The sequence below is a fragment of the Ochlerotatus camptorhynchus genome, unplaced genomic scaffold, assembly GCF_037179485.1.
Source record: "Ochlerotatus camptorhynchus isolate MF236.1 unplaced genomic scaffold, CSIRO-AGI_Acam_v1.1 ptg000577l, whole genome shotgun sequence".
NCBI lineage: Eukaryota > Metazoa > Arthropoda > Insecta > Diptera > Culicidae > Ochlerotatus > Ochlerotatus camptorhynchus.
Genome location: NW_027041058.1, coordinates 183,872 through 199,538, shown reverse-complemented (window position 1 = coordinate 199,538; position 15,667 = coordinate 183,872). Strand labels below are relative to the sequence as shown.

Genomic DNA, 15,667 nt, shown 5'->3' with positions numbered 1-15,667 from the left:
CCGTGACATCCAGCGGTATGTGGATGAATGCAGCGTGTGTCAAAAGCACAGTCGAAGTTGTGTAAAGGAACCGATGATCGTCAAGAGGATTCCTGACTATCCATTCCAGATAGTCGCTTCGGATATTTTCCACTTCAACGGAGTAAATTATCTGGTACTCATCGATAGCTATTCGGGATGGATTGACTTTAAAAAACTGCGCACGATGGAGTCATCGGAGGTAATAGAGAAGCTGGAAACATGGTTTGCAGTTTGGGGAGTTCCAGAAGAGCTCAACAGTGATAACGCGAAGCAGTATACGTCACAATTGTTTAAAAAGTTTTCATCAACGTGGAATTTCGAACACGTAACGTCGAGCCCGTACTATCCACAAAGCAACGATCTATCTGAAAGAGCAGTTCAAATAGCCAAGAACATTCTAAGGAAGTGCAAAGAAGACAACAGCTCCGTACAGCTTGGTTTATTGAACTACCGCAATATTCCACGATCTAAGGAACTATTGTCGCCGAACCAAAGGATTATTAGCAGGATAACAAGAACTCCGCTGCCGATAGTAGAAGATAAGCTAAAACCAATTGTTGTCGAAAACGTCAAGGAATCCCTAGAAGCTGCGAGGCAGAAACAGAAGGACTACTATGATCGAGAAGCTCGGAAACGCCTAGAATTGGATGTCAACGATAATGTACTGGTGCAGAATCAGTTGACTAATATCTGGGAGTCGGGTAAAGTGATCGCCAAAACGGACACTCCACGGTCTATTATCGTTGAGAAAAACAACGGTGACATCGTTCGACGCAACATGAAGCATGTAAGGAGATCCGTTGTCTCGATTACACCTAAACCCGAAGCCATTAGTGAAGATGATCCCGAGAATCCCGAAGGAATCGATCCCGATGGACCGTCATCCGAAACTGGAAATACGCCGTCATCGTCGCCAGCTGTATCACCACAGGGTCAACCTTCTCTACCAGTTCTTCAATCCAATGATGATAGCGGCATTCAGCCATACGTGACAAGAGCAGGAAGAACGATCAAACCAGTAACCAGACTAAATTTGTAGTTGTTCTTTTTGAAAAGGGAGATGTAACAGATATCAGAAACCTTACCCCTACTTTGTACATGCTCCTCTACATACCCCTATCTACTCTATGTATAAACGACGCCACTGTATCTCGATCAAGAATAAAACGTAATAAACACCACAATAACCATGGAATGTTATTTTTAGTCTGCTCAGAATTCCCATTCATTCTTTGAAATGTTTCTTTTAATTTTTTTAAAAATTATCACCGGAATATCCTTAAAATACTCATCAGAACTCCTTTAAAAAATTTCTCAAAATTTTGTTAGAACTATCCTCGGAGTACAGAATTCAATTTTACCATTTAATGGTATTTTTAAGCAATAAAAACAGCTTTTTATCTGTCACGGATTAGTATTTGAAGTCGCGGATTTCTTTTATTTGATCGGGTTACGTGGATCAATATTTTAAGATCTTAACATCGTCGGCATAGAATATTCGCTGTCCATGTGGCAACACAAAGGCAATGTCATTTATGAATAATGAGAAAAGCAGCGGTCCAAGATTACTCCCTTGCGGTACTCCAGAAGGAATCCTAAACGGTTCCGAATGTGATGAATCAATCCTCATTCTCACGGATCTTTCAGACAGATATGATCTAAACCAGCTAACAAGCGCGGAAGATACCCCCAGCTTCTCGAGTTTTTGCAACAGGATATCATGATTCACACGATCGAATGCAGCCTTGAAGTCCGTGTATACGGCGTCCACTTGTGAACCAGCGTCAAAAGAGCGTATGCAGAGTGAGGTGAACTGAGTGAGGTTAGTAGTAACAGATCGTTTCGGTTAGAATCCATGCTGGGCACATGAAATGTAGTTTTTGGTGGCTTCAAAGAGAGCGTTGTTTACAATTATTCCAAAAACCTTAGAGCAAGCGCTCAAGGACGTTATTCCACGGTAATTGACGACGTTACATTTGTCACCCTTTTTGTGAATCGGTGACAGAAACGAAGTTTTCCATCCAGCAGGAAATTTTTGCTGTTGGAACGATAGATTGAACAGTTTTACAAACGGTGTCATCAGAGAACTCAAGCAGTTTTTCAACACAGATGAAGGAATCCCATCAGGACCGGGTGACACATAAAACAGCAGCCTCTATCTGCGGTGGTGTAGCAGGCGTATTTGAGAAGACATTCTTGGAGTGTTCAGCAAAGATCCCACATTTACTAGAGGCTGTGCTAGCAAATCGATCGCCGAAATACATGGACGTAGGCAATCCATCCTCCTTGCGTTTAGTACGAACAAAAGACCAGAACTGTTTGGGATGTAGACGCAAATTTCTCTGCGTACGATCAACGTATCGAGCATACAATAGACGATTATACCGTGTGTACTTGTTACTTGCCATTACAAAGCGATGTTTGGAATGCTGCGAACGACTCCGACTATACGTTCCAAGTGCAGATCCCCTACGGCGCTTCAACTGGCGGAGGCTCCTGTTCGTCCAAGGAGGCTTCAGTGGAGGGCGCTGAAGAGGCCCGTGAGCTTCGGTGACTTGACGTATCTCCGTGTTGAAAATACATACCAAGAACAACATGTGAAAAGGGCATACAAGCTTTTTGTAAACAAACCTTCTTATGCCCTTTTCTCGCCACCCATATGATACCAACGCAAACCATCAACATTAACGGGTAGAAGAAGCATTCCCCTTTCCGATGAAATAGTTGTTTTGCGTAGGCGACCCTCGGTTGCCGAGAAAGGGCCCACAAATGTTTGTTTACAAAAAGCTTGTATGCCCTTTTCACATGTGGCTCTTGATACAATATCGTCCAGATCCTGATCAGAATCCAAAAATTGCCAATCGATTGATAATAGCGCATCATTCATCGAACTATAATCAGCCCGACGAAAATCGAACCAGCAGTCGTCCTAGAGATGGTTCAAATGACACTGGTACCGAAATAGAAACGGTGACGTCAATAGAGAATGTGGAGTATCAATTTCTACGAGCGGTTCAGCCGCTTCGGATACGCAACAGCTTGATAACGCTGAGTCATTCACGAGTACTAAATCGAGAATCCGTGAACTGGAGTTCTTCACAGTATTGATTTGTGTCAGACCCTGGAAGCAGAAGGCATCGTACAATGCACAACTAGCATTCGTTAATCTCGATGTATGGGAATCTATTGTGAGGCCACCATCCTCTGATGGTACCCAGTGCATTTCACGATGATTATAGTCTCCAAACTGGAAAGCAAGGTCATGAGGCCTCAAACCGGAAAGGATTGAATCAATGGAGTCAGTATGCTGCTGTATGAGCGACAAGTCGTCTCTACATTCAGGTGAGACCATACGCACTCCAATACTGACATCATAGTTCTGCAGTTTGATTTTGATCCAAAGCTACTCGAGAGCATTACTTATCGGAGCTGGATCAATACAGCAACACAATTTAGAAGAGACGGCTATCAATACACCTCCACCACGAGTTTTTCGACTGTTCAAAGAGCTACGATCTGTCCTGAACACAGTGAATAATTGAGTAGACAAGATGCAATCGTTCAGCCAAGTCTCAGTTAGCACGATAACATCATATTTCGAGTAAGTTGTAGCTAAGAAGAAAGAATCTATCTTTGTCCGAAGTCCTCGTGCATTCTTATAGTATATGCGTAGCTCGGAAGTTGTTGAGGAAGGATTGTCACAAACTTCTCGGCCGTTCCTCGGCGGAATGCAATGAATTTGAGTGGGTGTTGCGCTGAAATCCAAATGTTGATCACGAGGAGAATCACCGAGAAAGCACGCATACTTGCCTGAAAAGCCAGGATGGGAGACCCTCGCCCCATCTCCGACCACAGGGCCGGAACGACTTTGACTGCAGGATACCACAGATGACTGGCAGGAAACGGCAATTGGCTCGCGGTCTTTCTTAATTCCAACATCTGAAGACTGTTTTCTTTCTTAATTCCAACATCTGAAGACTGTTTTGACTAAAATGCTTATGTAATGGGCAGCAACAGCGGACAGATAAACTACTTACAGTTTCTATTTTATTAAATGCTTGATATAACGATTGCCAGCAACGGCGTCTGGGCGTATCCTATGGCTCCCTACTAACCAAAATCCACCCTTCCCGTGACACTTATGAGGGGTCGTAGCGTTCTCTGCATCTCTCTTAAGTAAATGTCGGACTGATGCCTCCCCTTTCCCCACCAGATGCAAGAACGTGGCTATGACAGCTCTGGTCTGTTGGAGGGAGACACATCCTTTATCTAAGAGGTAGTAATTAATCACAAATTACTATCTAACAGCAACGGATGAAGGTGGGTCTCCTTCTTAACAACAGTTTGGAGCTCGTACCACCTAGGACATTGTGCAACCTGGTTTATGCTATGCTATCAGGTGCTTATTTCAAAAGTTTATTTGGACCTTTCCTAGACACTTGCCCTTCGCTCCACTGTTCTGACTAAAAAATAACACGGGCAGGACAGTAAAACTGAGTAGCTACACAGTAAATGAGTTTCAATATTGTGGTCTGTGGTCTATGGCATGCCTATATACATTTCTTTGAAATACTTTCTGGAATATCTTGAAATTCTGTTCAGAAATTCCTTGGATTTCTCCTTTGAATTCTTATGGAACTCTTCTCTAAAATGCCTTGGCATTTTTCTCGAAGTACCGTTAATACTCGCCTCAGAATTCCCTTGAAACTCAGCTCATCTTAGAATTAAATTTTCTTGGAATTCTTCACAGAAATCATTGGAATTCTCCTCTAAATTTTCTTGAAACTCTCTGTTGAAACTCTCTATGTTTGTAAAATTCTTCGAAAAATCGGCGTAAAGGTTGTGCTTCGTAGGATGGAAACTACGGCTCAATCCTAATATTTGACAATCACTTTCATTCATGTTTAAGATGTTAAAATCGTTAAGCTTTAATTCCGAAATGGATGATTTTTAATCAGAAACGTCAACCCACACACACAATTCACGTTATCATCGAAAAACTTCCGAACCAAAACCCATTTCCCATTGAAATTTCACATCACACACATTGCATCTCCGCCGAGTCTCGCCTGCAAATCGCACATATGCATTTATTTCCTTCATCATCGCATCAGAAACGCTCACCCAACATCCGCATTAGGAAAGCCACATGACTAAACACATTTCACTGCACAGCGATGGCGACGGCGACGACGAGTTTGCAGTGCAACATTTCGTAACAAATGGGCATGAATTCGCGTATACTTACACACACACATACCCATGCCTACCTAGATCGAATCCGATCCGCGTACTTTCCGACCATTGTTTGTGCCCATCGCCTGTGCCTACTACATAGTGCACTTTCTGTTGCAGTCAAATAGCGTTGCGAAAAATAAACCAGGCAAGCGGAATCAACCACAGACAACCGCCGCCGCCGCCACCGCCAGTTGCAAGAAGAAAATGGGGGGAAAAGACCGCATTCACCTTCGGTTCGTTTGTGCAGGATGGTGGAATGGTGATTCAGACCCGACTGCTTGCAGAAATCCGGGTTTGGATTTATCAAATTTGCCAATCCGACTAGCACGTGGTCGGTTTGTATTTCGGCTCTGCGGGGGGTGGAATTGAAAATTTGATCATGCCCGAAATAACTGCAGCAGAAAGTGTCGCACATCTGGTAAAATGCTGAAGTATGGACTTATACAACGAAGAGAAAGAGAAATCATTAAGCTCAAACTCAGGAAATCACGAAACGAACTACATATATCCCAAAGGTACTTGGGCGGCATAGGTGTATTTGTTATTGTCTGATGGAAGTCACGCATTCCACACGCTCGGATGAAAGAAACAGGAAAACAAACGATCACGTCAATCAGTCTTCCTAACTTATTCCTTTTCCAGCAGCCATGGTTCCACCCCTTCTTCCTCGGGCGAAAAAATATGTGTAAACCAATTCAGGTGTCACGCAGCCACATTTTCAAAAAGTAATCAGCTTCGTATTGAGGGCTCTGCTTCCATTAGGTATGTGACGACTGCCACCCGGCCGGAGATAGGTGGGACGTGAATCAATGATATGCTTTATATTTATGTTTTCTAATCCTCGGCGGGCGACTCGGGGGAGAGAAAAGTTCGTCGCTTGCGGGTCATTCAAGTCGTTCACTGGATCGCGATGTTTCTTTCCCATGCACATTCGAACACGCATCCATGGTGGTAACATTCCTTGAATTCTTTCCTTTGGTTTGATGAGTTGGGTTTACACCTTTGTTCAGTCTTATGGGTACTTGTTCTCTATAGGACTGAACTACATATGCATACTGAGATATGATAAAATGCTTTTTAGACGGTATTTACTGATTGTAGGACAAAGGACAAGAGGTCAAATGTTAGAATCCATATCAGCTGGTGGGCCAGAAATTTTAATTTTAAGATTAAATCTGGAATCCCTCCACTTCACGTTTTTACTGGCACTGATCTCGCCATCCAGAGTTCTTACGGAAGTTAAAATTAAATGAGCTGCTTGCTTCTCTGCAGCAGACATGTAGATTAATTTTGAACTTTGTGCATTAAGTATATCGTCATGCGATCAAATTCCCGTGACATTGCGGTAAAACAAATTGTATGGAAAATGGATTCCGTCAATAGTGCCCTTAAACTGGAACCGGTTTTTATTCGGTACGTTTTTAACTTCTTTGCATTCACATTATCTGTTTATAAATCTGTTATTTAAATACGTAATTTGTATGTCCAGAATGAATACCTGCTGCATAGATTTATGTCGAAAACATGGCGGCACACATGAATAAACCACATGTCTGTTTCTTTAAGGGTGGTATAAATAAACCAAACAAAACCAGACGCAGGGATCGTCCATGTATCTTCAACTTTAAATGTCACGCAATCTCAATTTACTAGCCTCAAAAATAAAACCAGACAGACAGCAAATTCCTCACTCTAACCGCCTCATTTTTTTCCTTCGTCTCTCATTTTCAGGAATCTCCACCCTCGATCGTTAACCCTCCGTCATCCGTCCCACACCGTCCGTATTTAATCGTTCCAATGAAGTCTTCAGAAGATGATCATCCGGTATCCTGGCAACAGCAACGCACAATGCACTATCAGCCCGAGCACACCGACAATTACCGCCGCCGGCTCAACCTATAGCAACGCCGAACCGAGACTCCAGCAGCAACAATCAGATTATCGTCATCTGCTTCACCGTCGTCATCCCGTTGTCGTCAGCCACTGATCGACAAAAACCGGAAAAGAGCAGCTACTCGCCAGAGCAACGAGATTGCCATCAAACCCAAACCCAAGACACATACACATAATAACAGAAATTAGCGTCGCGCAACGAATTCAGTATGAAATTGCCTCACAATAGAATCATCGTTAACGGATATTATTAAGCAAGCGAGACGAAAACGAGAGTGGGAGCGGAATTCGCTGATTGAAAGCGAAAACAATTTCTCGCTCGCCTGCGACAAAATCAAAAGCGCAACGAACGCCCGGGCAATTTTGCACAAACTGCGAGCGAAACGAAACCGAAATCAAAAATGTCATTCAAACGGTCCAGCAGCGTGGCAGCGACGCTAATCCATCAGACGTGCGTCTACGGTCTGATCGGTTTGCTCGTGGCGTCCCAGCTGTCACATGCGACCACTACTTGCAGCAACTCAGAAGACTGTACAAACAACGAAAGCCTAGCCACTAGTAGCAGTAAATCTAGGAGATCGGCGTCACCCATACTGAACGACGTCGGTACGAGAAACAAAGACTTTCTACTATTCGAAAACAATAAAGTTGATCAGGATGTCAAGCCATCGGAGGCCTCATCGAAGCAACGAAGCGGGAAGGATCTACTCGATGATTCGTTTCACTTCAGTAAGAACATGGCGATGAACTTGACGGGTCAGTCTCCAAACGCACCACCCTTCATCGTGGCGAACAACATCAACGGCAGACAGAACTCGAATCCGGATATTCAGGACATAATTACCGGTATCGTCAAGTTGTTAAACGGTAACGTAAATGTACATGCCAATACGCAACCAACCCGGAGGCACTCAGCTACCAGAATCAATAACCGAGGTCCTCCAAGAATCTCAGAAGCTCAACCCGTGCCCAACGAATACGAGGGTGAACTTACGTCCCCGCCAACCTCTTCACGTCCTCCGTACAACTTCGAAAGACCACAAACACCAGTCAGACCTTTCCTGACGGGTGTCCCCATCCCGGAGCAGATCGTGCCTTCGATGCAACAAACCAACCGACCGGGATTTGTGTCGCAAAACCGTCCACCGTGGCAACGACCCAAACCAAGGCCACCGATTTCGCCCAATCGACGACCGATGCCACCGTACAAGCCTTACCCCACGAACATAGATTTCGTAAAACCGGAAGTCGATCGCGCCCCCATAACTGTCGCCCCAAATGAAGGTAATTCGATCAGTGAAGCTACCGAAAAGCAACCGACGGGTGACGATTCGGAGGTTACCTCCAAACCAGCCGCTACTACAACCACCGAAAGCGAAGCACATGAAACTACCACCGATCCACCCGTCCAAGAGATCAAGGAGGAGAAACCTGCCAAGAAGGTCGACAAACCCAGCTCGAAGCCCGCCATGACGGAAGTTCAGTATACGATCGAGCCTGCCGATGGTGACCACGCACAGGCAGATCCAAGTCCGATGTCATCGGAACCTTTCCAAACCGAAGTGCCAAGCGTCTACGAAATCAACTCTATCGAATATCTCCCATCAACTGCGGACACTACTGGAAGCATCCTGCTGGAGCCTTCCACAACCGAAACTTCCACTCCGGTGGAGTTAATCACCCCAACGAAAACGGTATCAACCACCATAATCTCAACATCTCCATCCACCACCTCAAACACCCCCATGATCATCTCGACCACTCCGATGGCAGCCAATCACAGGCCCGAGGAATCCACCAGCAGTTCTACCATCCCAACGCCAACACTACCACCTCCGTCCGGTGCACCCACAACCACCGATTACCGTTTCCATCCCCGCCCCGGTTTGGTCCTGGACGATCCGGACTTCAAACCAGGCGGTAACAAACCCATTCGCCCACAGAACCACTACCCTCCGCAACCGGAGATCCATGGATCAACGGGCGTTCAACTGCCCGCCTATGGGGAAATCTTCGACGTGACACTTTCCGCCATCCAGGGTCCGGCTGGTTCCGGCTCGCAGCAGACAGTCAAATTCAATCCCTATCGACCTCAGAACAACAACAACAACCAACAGGATGATGCCAGTATCATTCTCACAGCCAGCGGCAGCGAGGGGTTCGTCTCGATCGATGGCAAACGGTCCTACATCGATCTGTTCGGTGACTCCAAAACCATCGTCCCTACAACGACCAGCGAAACGATTCGACCCACCCAGGTACCCCTTCCCGGAATAACCGGAACGGGTTACGCCGTAGCCGAAACGGAGCCACCTCAACCGCAAGCCCCGGTTGCACCCCAGCAGCAACCTCCACAACCTCCGGCGCTCGCCCACCCTCCGCCGACTCAGCAATCTCCCGGAGGACATCGACCGATCCACCATCGGCCCAAGTACCCAAGTGCCCTGCCACCGGTTCGGATCGATACCTGCATCGTGGGAGACGACTCAACCTGCGATCAGGCCCAGAACGAACGCTGCAAGACGGAGAATGGAGTGTCCAGTTGCCACTGCCGGCCGGGTTATGCCCGGCGGAAACATCGGGAGCCCTGCCGGAGGATTGTGTCGCTGATGCTGTCCATGCGGGTGGACAAGATATACGAGCGCCGGATCCAGTGGGACAATGTGCTGACTAATCGGGACAGCGAGAAGTTCCAGCAGTTGAGCTACGAAGCTGTGCGGGCGGTAAGTTGAAGCATGGGGTTTGAATTGATTAATTGGGTCGGGTGACGGTGTGCGTTTTTTTTCGCTTCAATCTTTGGGTTGGGTTGAATATCTAAAATCTACAGTTTACTTTAAATGACTCCTGTGTTAGGGGTAGAGGCAGTATTTGTCACTCGCACGCATTTATGACTTTCTATGTGTGGAGCACTTTTTATCCAAAATGCAAGTTCACTTTTACACTTTTAAAAATGTACTATGTATATGTGAATCATTTTGAGCGGTTTTTGCTATGAGCCACTTCTAGTTACTAGTCCAATCCTTTGTTAGAAAAATATCGATAAAAAATGTGTTAGTTCAAGATCTCCAGATGAAAAACTTCTGTAGTACTCTCAAAGCGTTATCGCTGACTTCAATCTGCGAGTTTCAATTGCAATCTTACAAGCTTACGAGTTCATTAAAAAAATCAGTCCACCACTTAGCTTACACCATGGTGCTTTAATCAAATTATTGGGCACCAAAACTAGTTAAATATAGCGCAACAAAAAAACACATCCGAAACCGAAACCGATTTGAATGTACGCTTCGCTCTGGCCCGAAATCTGAACAAACAGATCAAAACCAGAGCATAGTTCTTGTTATTAATTTAGTGGAACATACCACCCCAAAAAAAAAAGTAGCCCCACCTCCGAATCGTAATCAAATTTGCTCCAATCTCTCCTCGCGCATAAATACCTCGAGCCATCACGCTTTTCTCCGTGACCGTGAACATGAAATGGAAAAACTCTCTCGAAATCTTGCCACCTTGCCACAGAGTGCACAATCGAATCAATGCACGAGACGGACGCACCTCCTCAAAGCCACACTACACTTGCAACTGCTAGCAGTGCGCCAATAAAATTAGCCTTTCTTCCATCATCCATCGCCATAGGTGATCTATATTTTCATTTCTCGCTTTTCTTTTCGCTACTGGCTTGCGCTCGTTTCATTCAGCAATCCGACTGCCTATCTATTACTATTGCGGCAACCATAAGCCGATAGCCAATGGTACTGTGGCCGCTCTCTCCTCTAGCTCGTTACCGATATGTATCTTTCACTATCTCCTGGCAGGTGGTATCTAATTGAAAAGGCCGTGAAAAACCGGAAAATCGGAATTTCGAAAAACAAACGTATAACGATGACGCCCAGCAGGTATGCAATCTGTGACCAAGTACCACTCCGTCAAGCATTTATGAGGGCATGGAAAAACTAAAAATTCATTTGCCATTTACCTTTCACCCAAACTGCAAACGCACGCCTCCCCAGTCTAATAAAATATCAATCCGAATGAAAACACTAATTTGTATCGTTTCTTTCTTTTCCACTCCACTTGCTGCGGTACCAACCTCAACGACGACACACACACACACACCCCAGATGGACTCCGCTATGTCAATGACACCATTTTCGGACGAGTTCATGGAAGCGCGGGTGAACGGAATCTACACCACGAATCCGGCTGCCACCGGGCTCCGGGGAGTCTTCGTCAACTACACGATCAGCATGGACGAGAATGCGGAGACGCTGCGGCCGCAGCTCAAGTCCGATATTCAGCGGCACCTGCTGGGGGTGATCCACCGGCGGAATAACAATATCGGTAACTCGGCTCTGTACGTGGACAGTCCCACGGGGGCAGTGTCCAGCGTGCAGGACGTGGACGAGTGCACGTCGGATGAGCTGAATGACTGCGACGACGACGCCAAGTGTACCAACATGTTCGGGACGTTCCGGTGTGAGTGCGGACTCGGCTACCGGGACCCGTGGGCCGACCAGCAGCAACGGGCCGGGCGGGAGTGTTTGGCATGTCCGGATTCGTACTGCAACAACCGGGGAACATGCATGTACGACAATTCAAACAACAAACAGGTCTGCAAGTGCCTGGGAAGCTACTACGGGACGCAGTGTGAAATCGACGGCGAGGTGCTGGGCGTCGCGGTAGGTGCCTCGGTGGCTGCCGTGGTGATCATCGTTCTGACGTTGATTTGTTTGATCATGTGGAGGTAAGTTTTACTATGGCGATTAGTTTATTTATTAAAAATGTTGACTACATATTAGAGTGGTTTAAAATATCGATTTTGCTCCACCAAGCTTAATCGATTTCAAATTAGGTCCCGGTAATTCTTCCAAAATTTGAGCTCATTTTGATGCGAACTCATACTGCACTGGCCCTTTGAAGTTTATATGGGAATTAGTGTGGGAAAAGCGAACTTTTTGTTCTTCGCCGTATTAATTTGTGGAAAAGTTTATCAGTACTAATGTGAAATTTTCTCAGCTGCAACTTTGCTGAAGACCACATTTGGATTGAACTTCACACGGAACCGAAAAATTACCCAAAATTAAGTTCTTTTCACTCATCTCCCATGTTCCGTTCAATAAGCTTATTTTCAGTAAACCGCTAGTACACGGTAAAAAAACATCATGTTCATGTAAAGTGATTTGCTGTTGAATTTGCACCACTTGCCAAACATTGCAAATCGATGTGCAAATGCCTTGGAAGAGATCATATCGAAGCACGATGAAATCAACAGCAAATCACTTCATTTTAGATTGTATTGCACATCGTTGTTGATTTGCTGTGCTTTGAACTCGGAATGTCAAGCATACTGATATTAAAAATCTATCACTAGTTTAACTAATTTATCCTTGGATTTCATGTTTGCTGAATATGGATTTAAATAATATATTGCCTTGTTCATACTGCAAGCCTTGTTATATGTTATTCAGAATATGGCCATAGAACATGTATCATATAACTACCCAGGTCACATGTGTCCAAGTGATATTGAACAACATTACAAGGCTTGTAGTAGATGTAACATTGAGCAATCAATTTGATAAGTTTGACAATGTTTTGTAATACAACTTATCTGAATAATATACTATTATTGAATACAGCAACAATTTCGTAATACTCGCGCTCTAGAATGCAAATTATTTTGGGTTGAAATGGAGAATTATCGCTTTCTCGCTATTAATTAATTTGTTGTAAAATCTTCGCGAGTAATGTTTGGCATATACGTTTTTGACATTTGCTTCCAAAAGCAAAACTTATCAAATTCAATAGATGAAAACGGTGGTGCCAATTCAAATTATAATAATTTTGATTTAATGGTGTTATACAGTACATATTTTTCAACGACAAATCACTTTGTTTGAAAACCGCAAATCACTTGAAATCACTTCGATTCGTACACTGTACACAAACATCATCCTCTGATCGAATGAAACCTCAGACCATTCAAAACAAATCATCGAAATCGCTTTTTCGTATGATACCTGCAACGGATGACGGTTGTTTTGAAATCAGATGATTTTCCTCTAGAAAACAGGATGAAAATTGTTATGAGAAGGGATAGGGCCTTCAGTTGAAATGCGTAATGCTCTCTGCAGAATGACTGTCATACTAAATGGAAATGCATATGGTATTGGTTCAGCCCCATAACGCAAATCATTCAAAACGATGATGTAAATAATTCTATCGAATGTCATTTGCTGATCTGAGCTGACAAACGAGGTGGAAGCATATGTATCGCTATCAGAGCTGTGTCGAACATAGGTAAAGCATGACAACCAATGTTTGGCTTATTCGTTGTGGAGGAGGTTTCCTCCACCACGGAAAAATTTTGTATCAATAATGGAATGGCTTATTATGGCTATTCAGTATAGAAATGTAGATAATCAAATTATAAATCTATTTAAAAGCACTTGCATGTCACACTATTCTTAAATGTTTGTCCTCTGAGTGCCGTATGTTTTATAGCTAATTTTCAAACGAAAATCATCCTGTATTTGGATGATAATCATATGGCTGTTCATCATTTGACGACGAATTCAACCATAAGAAAATCATCCGAAATTCGAATGCATATTGTTAAAGGGCTCGAGCAATGCAATAATCATTCGAAGTATTGCGGATGTTTTGGTTCAGTGTAGTGTCGCATGAAAGACTGAGTCAAGTGCAAGGGCATTTGGATTAGATGTAACAACTTTTTACCGTGTGGGAAAAGCGAACTTTTTGTTCTCATCGCCGTAATAATTTGCGGAAATCAAGTTGCAACTTTGCTGAAGACCACCTTCGGATTGAACTTCAGGATAATTAGTTATTTATTAATTAGGAAGATGACATTCTTCTGACATGCTCCATAAACTGCTGAGCAGGCAACAATGGTGTGCTTGACGCGACGAATATATCATAAGTGCAAGATGCAGTGTTGCCCTGAAAGCAGTCAACTAATCAAATCAGAATGTTATCGGCTTCGAAATCAATTAATAACTAATAACCTTGAAGTCCAAGCAAAAGATGGTCTTGGACAAAGCCTTAGCTGATAAAATTTCACATATGAGCAGATAGCTAACTTTTCCGAAATTTGTTATGGCGAAGTGCTAAGATTTTTTTTCTTTTATTATAGTCACTTTAACACTCTTGGGTCATTCGTGACTTGTCCGGAGGTGAGATTTGAACTCGCGACTTTTGCATACATATACATTCAAGATAAGACATAATCAACAATAGTACGCCACAATAATCGGTTTGCGGCTGCCGCTCTCCATCCTCGGTCATGCCCAATGCTCGCTAGATCACGCTCTACCTGGTCCGCCCATCGTGCTCTCTGCGCTCCACGCCTTCTTGTGCCAACCGGATCAGTAGTGAGCACCAACTTTGCAGGGTTGTTGTCCGGCATTCTTGCAACATGCCCTGCCCACCGCATCCTTCCGGCTTTGGCTACCTTCTGGATGCTGGGTTCGCCATAGAGTGCAGCAAGCTCGTGGTTCATTCTTCGCCGCCACTCACCGTTCTCCTGCACACCGCCGAAAATCGTCCTTAACACACGTCGAAAACTCCGAGTGCTTGCAGGTCCTCCTCGAGCATAGTCCATGTCTCGTGTCCATAGAGGACCACCGGTCTTATTAGCGTTCTGTACATTTGGTGCGAGGGTGAATCTTTTTTGACCGTAGTTTCTTCTGAAGCCCGTAGCAGGCACGACTTCCACTGATGATGCGCCTTCGTATTTCACGACTCACATTGTTGTCAGCCGTCATTAAGGATCCAAGGTAAACGAATTCCTCCACTACCTCGAAAGTATCCCCGTCTATCGTGACATTACTTCCTAGACGAATCCTGTCATGTTCGGTTCCGCCTACTAGCATGTACTTTGTTTTTGACGCACTCACCACCAGTCCGACCTTTGCTGCTTCGTGTTTCAGGCGGGTGTATAGTTCTGCCACCGTTCCAAATGTTCTTGCGATAATGTCCATGTCGTCCGCAAAGCACACAAATTGACCGGATTTCGTGAAAATCGTACCCCGGCTGTTGAGCCCGGCTCGTCGCATTACACCTTCTAGAGCAATGTTGAAGAGTAGGCATGAGAGTCCGTCACCTTGTCGCAGTCCCCGGCGAGATTCGAATGAACTGGATAGTTCACCCGAAACCTTTACGCAGTTTTGCACACTGTCCATCGTTGCTTTGATCAGTCTGATCAGCGTCCATGATTTTCCATAGCTCTGTGCGGTCGATACTGTCGTATGCCGCCTTAAAGTCGATGAACAAATGATGCGTTGGGACCTGGTATTCACGGCATTTCTGGAGGATTTGCCGTACGGTGAAGATCTGGTCCGTTGTCGATCGGCCGTCAATGAAGCCGGCTTGATAACTTCCCACGAACTCGGTCATTTTAGATAGACGACGGAAGATGATCTGGGATAGCACTTTGTAGGCGGCATTCAAAATGGTGATCGCTCTGAAGTTCTCACATTCCAAATTCTTGTGAATGGGGCAG

The 15,667-nt window shown here is 44.7% G+C and overlaps 2 protein-coding genes across 6 annotated transcripts in view; both read left to right on the top strand.

The window, feature by feature from the left end:
• The window catches only part of LOC135713698 (protein FAM91A1), a 179,798-nt gene that overhangs the window by 14,330 nt on the left and 149,801 nt on the right, over positions 1-15,667 (top strand). The window lies entirely within an intron of this gene.
• The window catches only part of pwn (pawn), a 69,564-nt gene that overhangs the window by 43,993 nt on the left and 9,904 nt on the right, over positions 1-15,667 (top strand). For all 5 annotated transcript variants that reach the window (XM_065236885.1, XM_065236886.1, XM_065236882.1 and 2 more), the window contains exons 2-3: positions 6,991-9,875; positions 11,268-11,890. In XM_065236885.1, coding sequence (XP_065092957.1) covers positions 7,554-9,875; positions 11,268-11,890 — 2,945 coding nt within the window. In that variant the 5' untranslated portion in view covers positions 6,991-7,553. The remainder of the gene's footprint in view (positions 1-6,990; positions 9,876-11,267; positions 11,891-15,667) is intronic.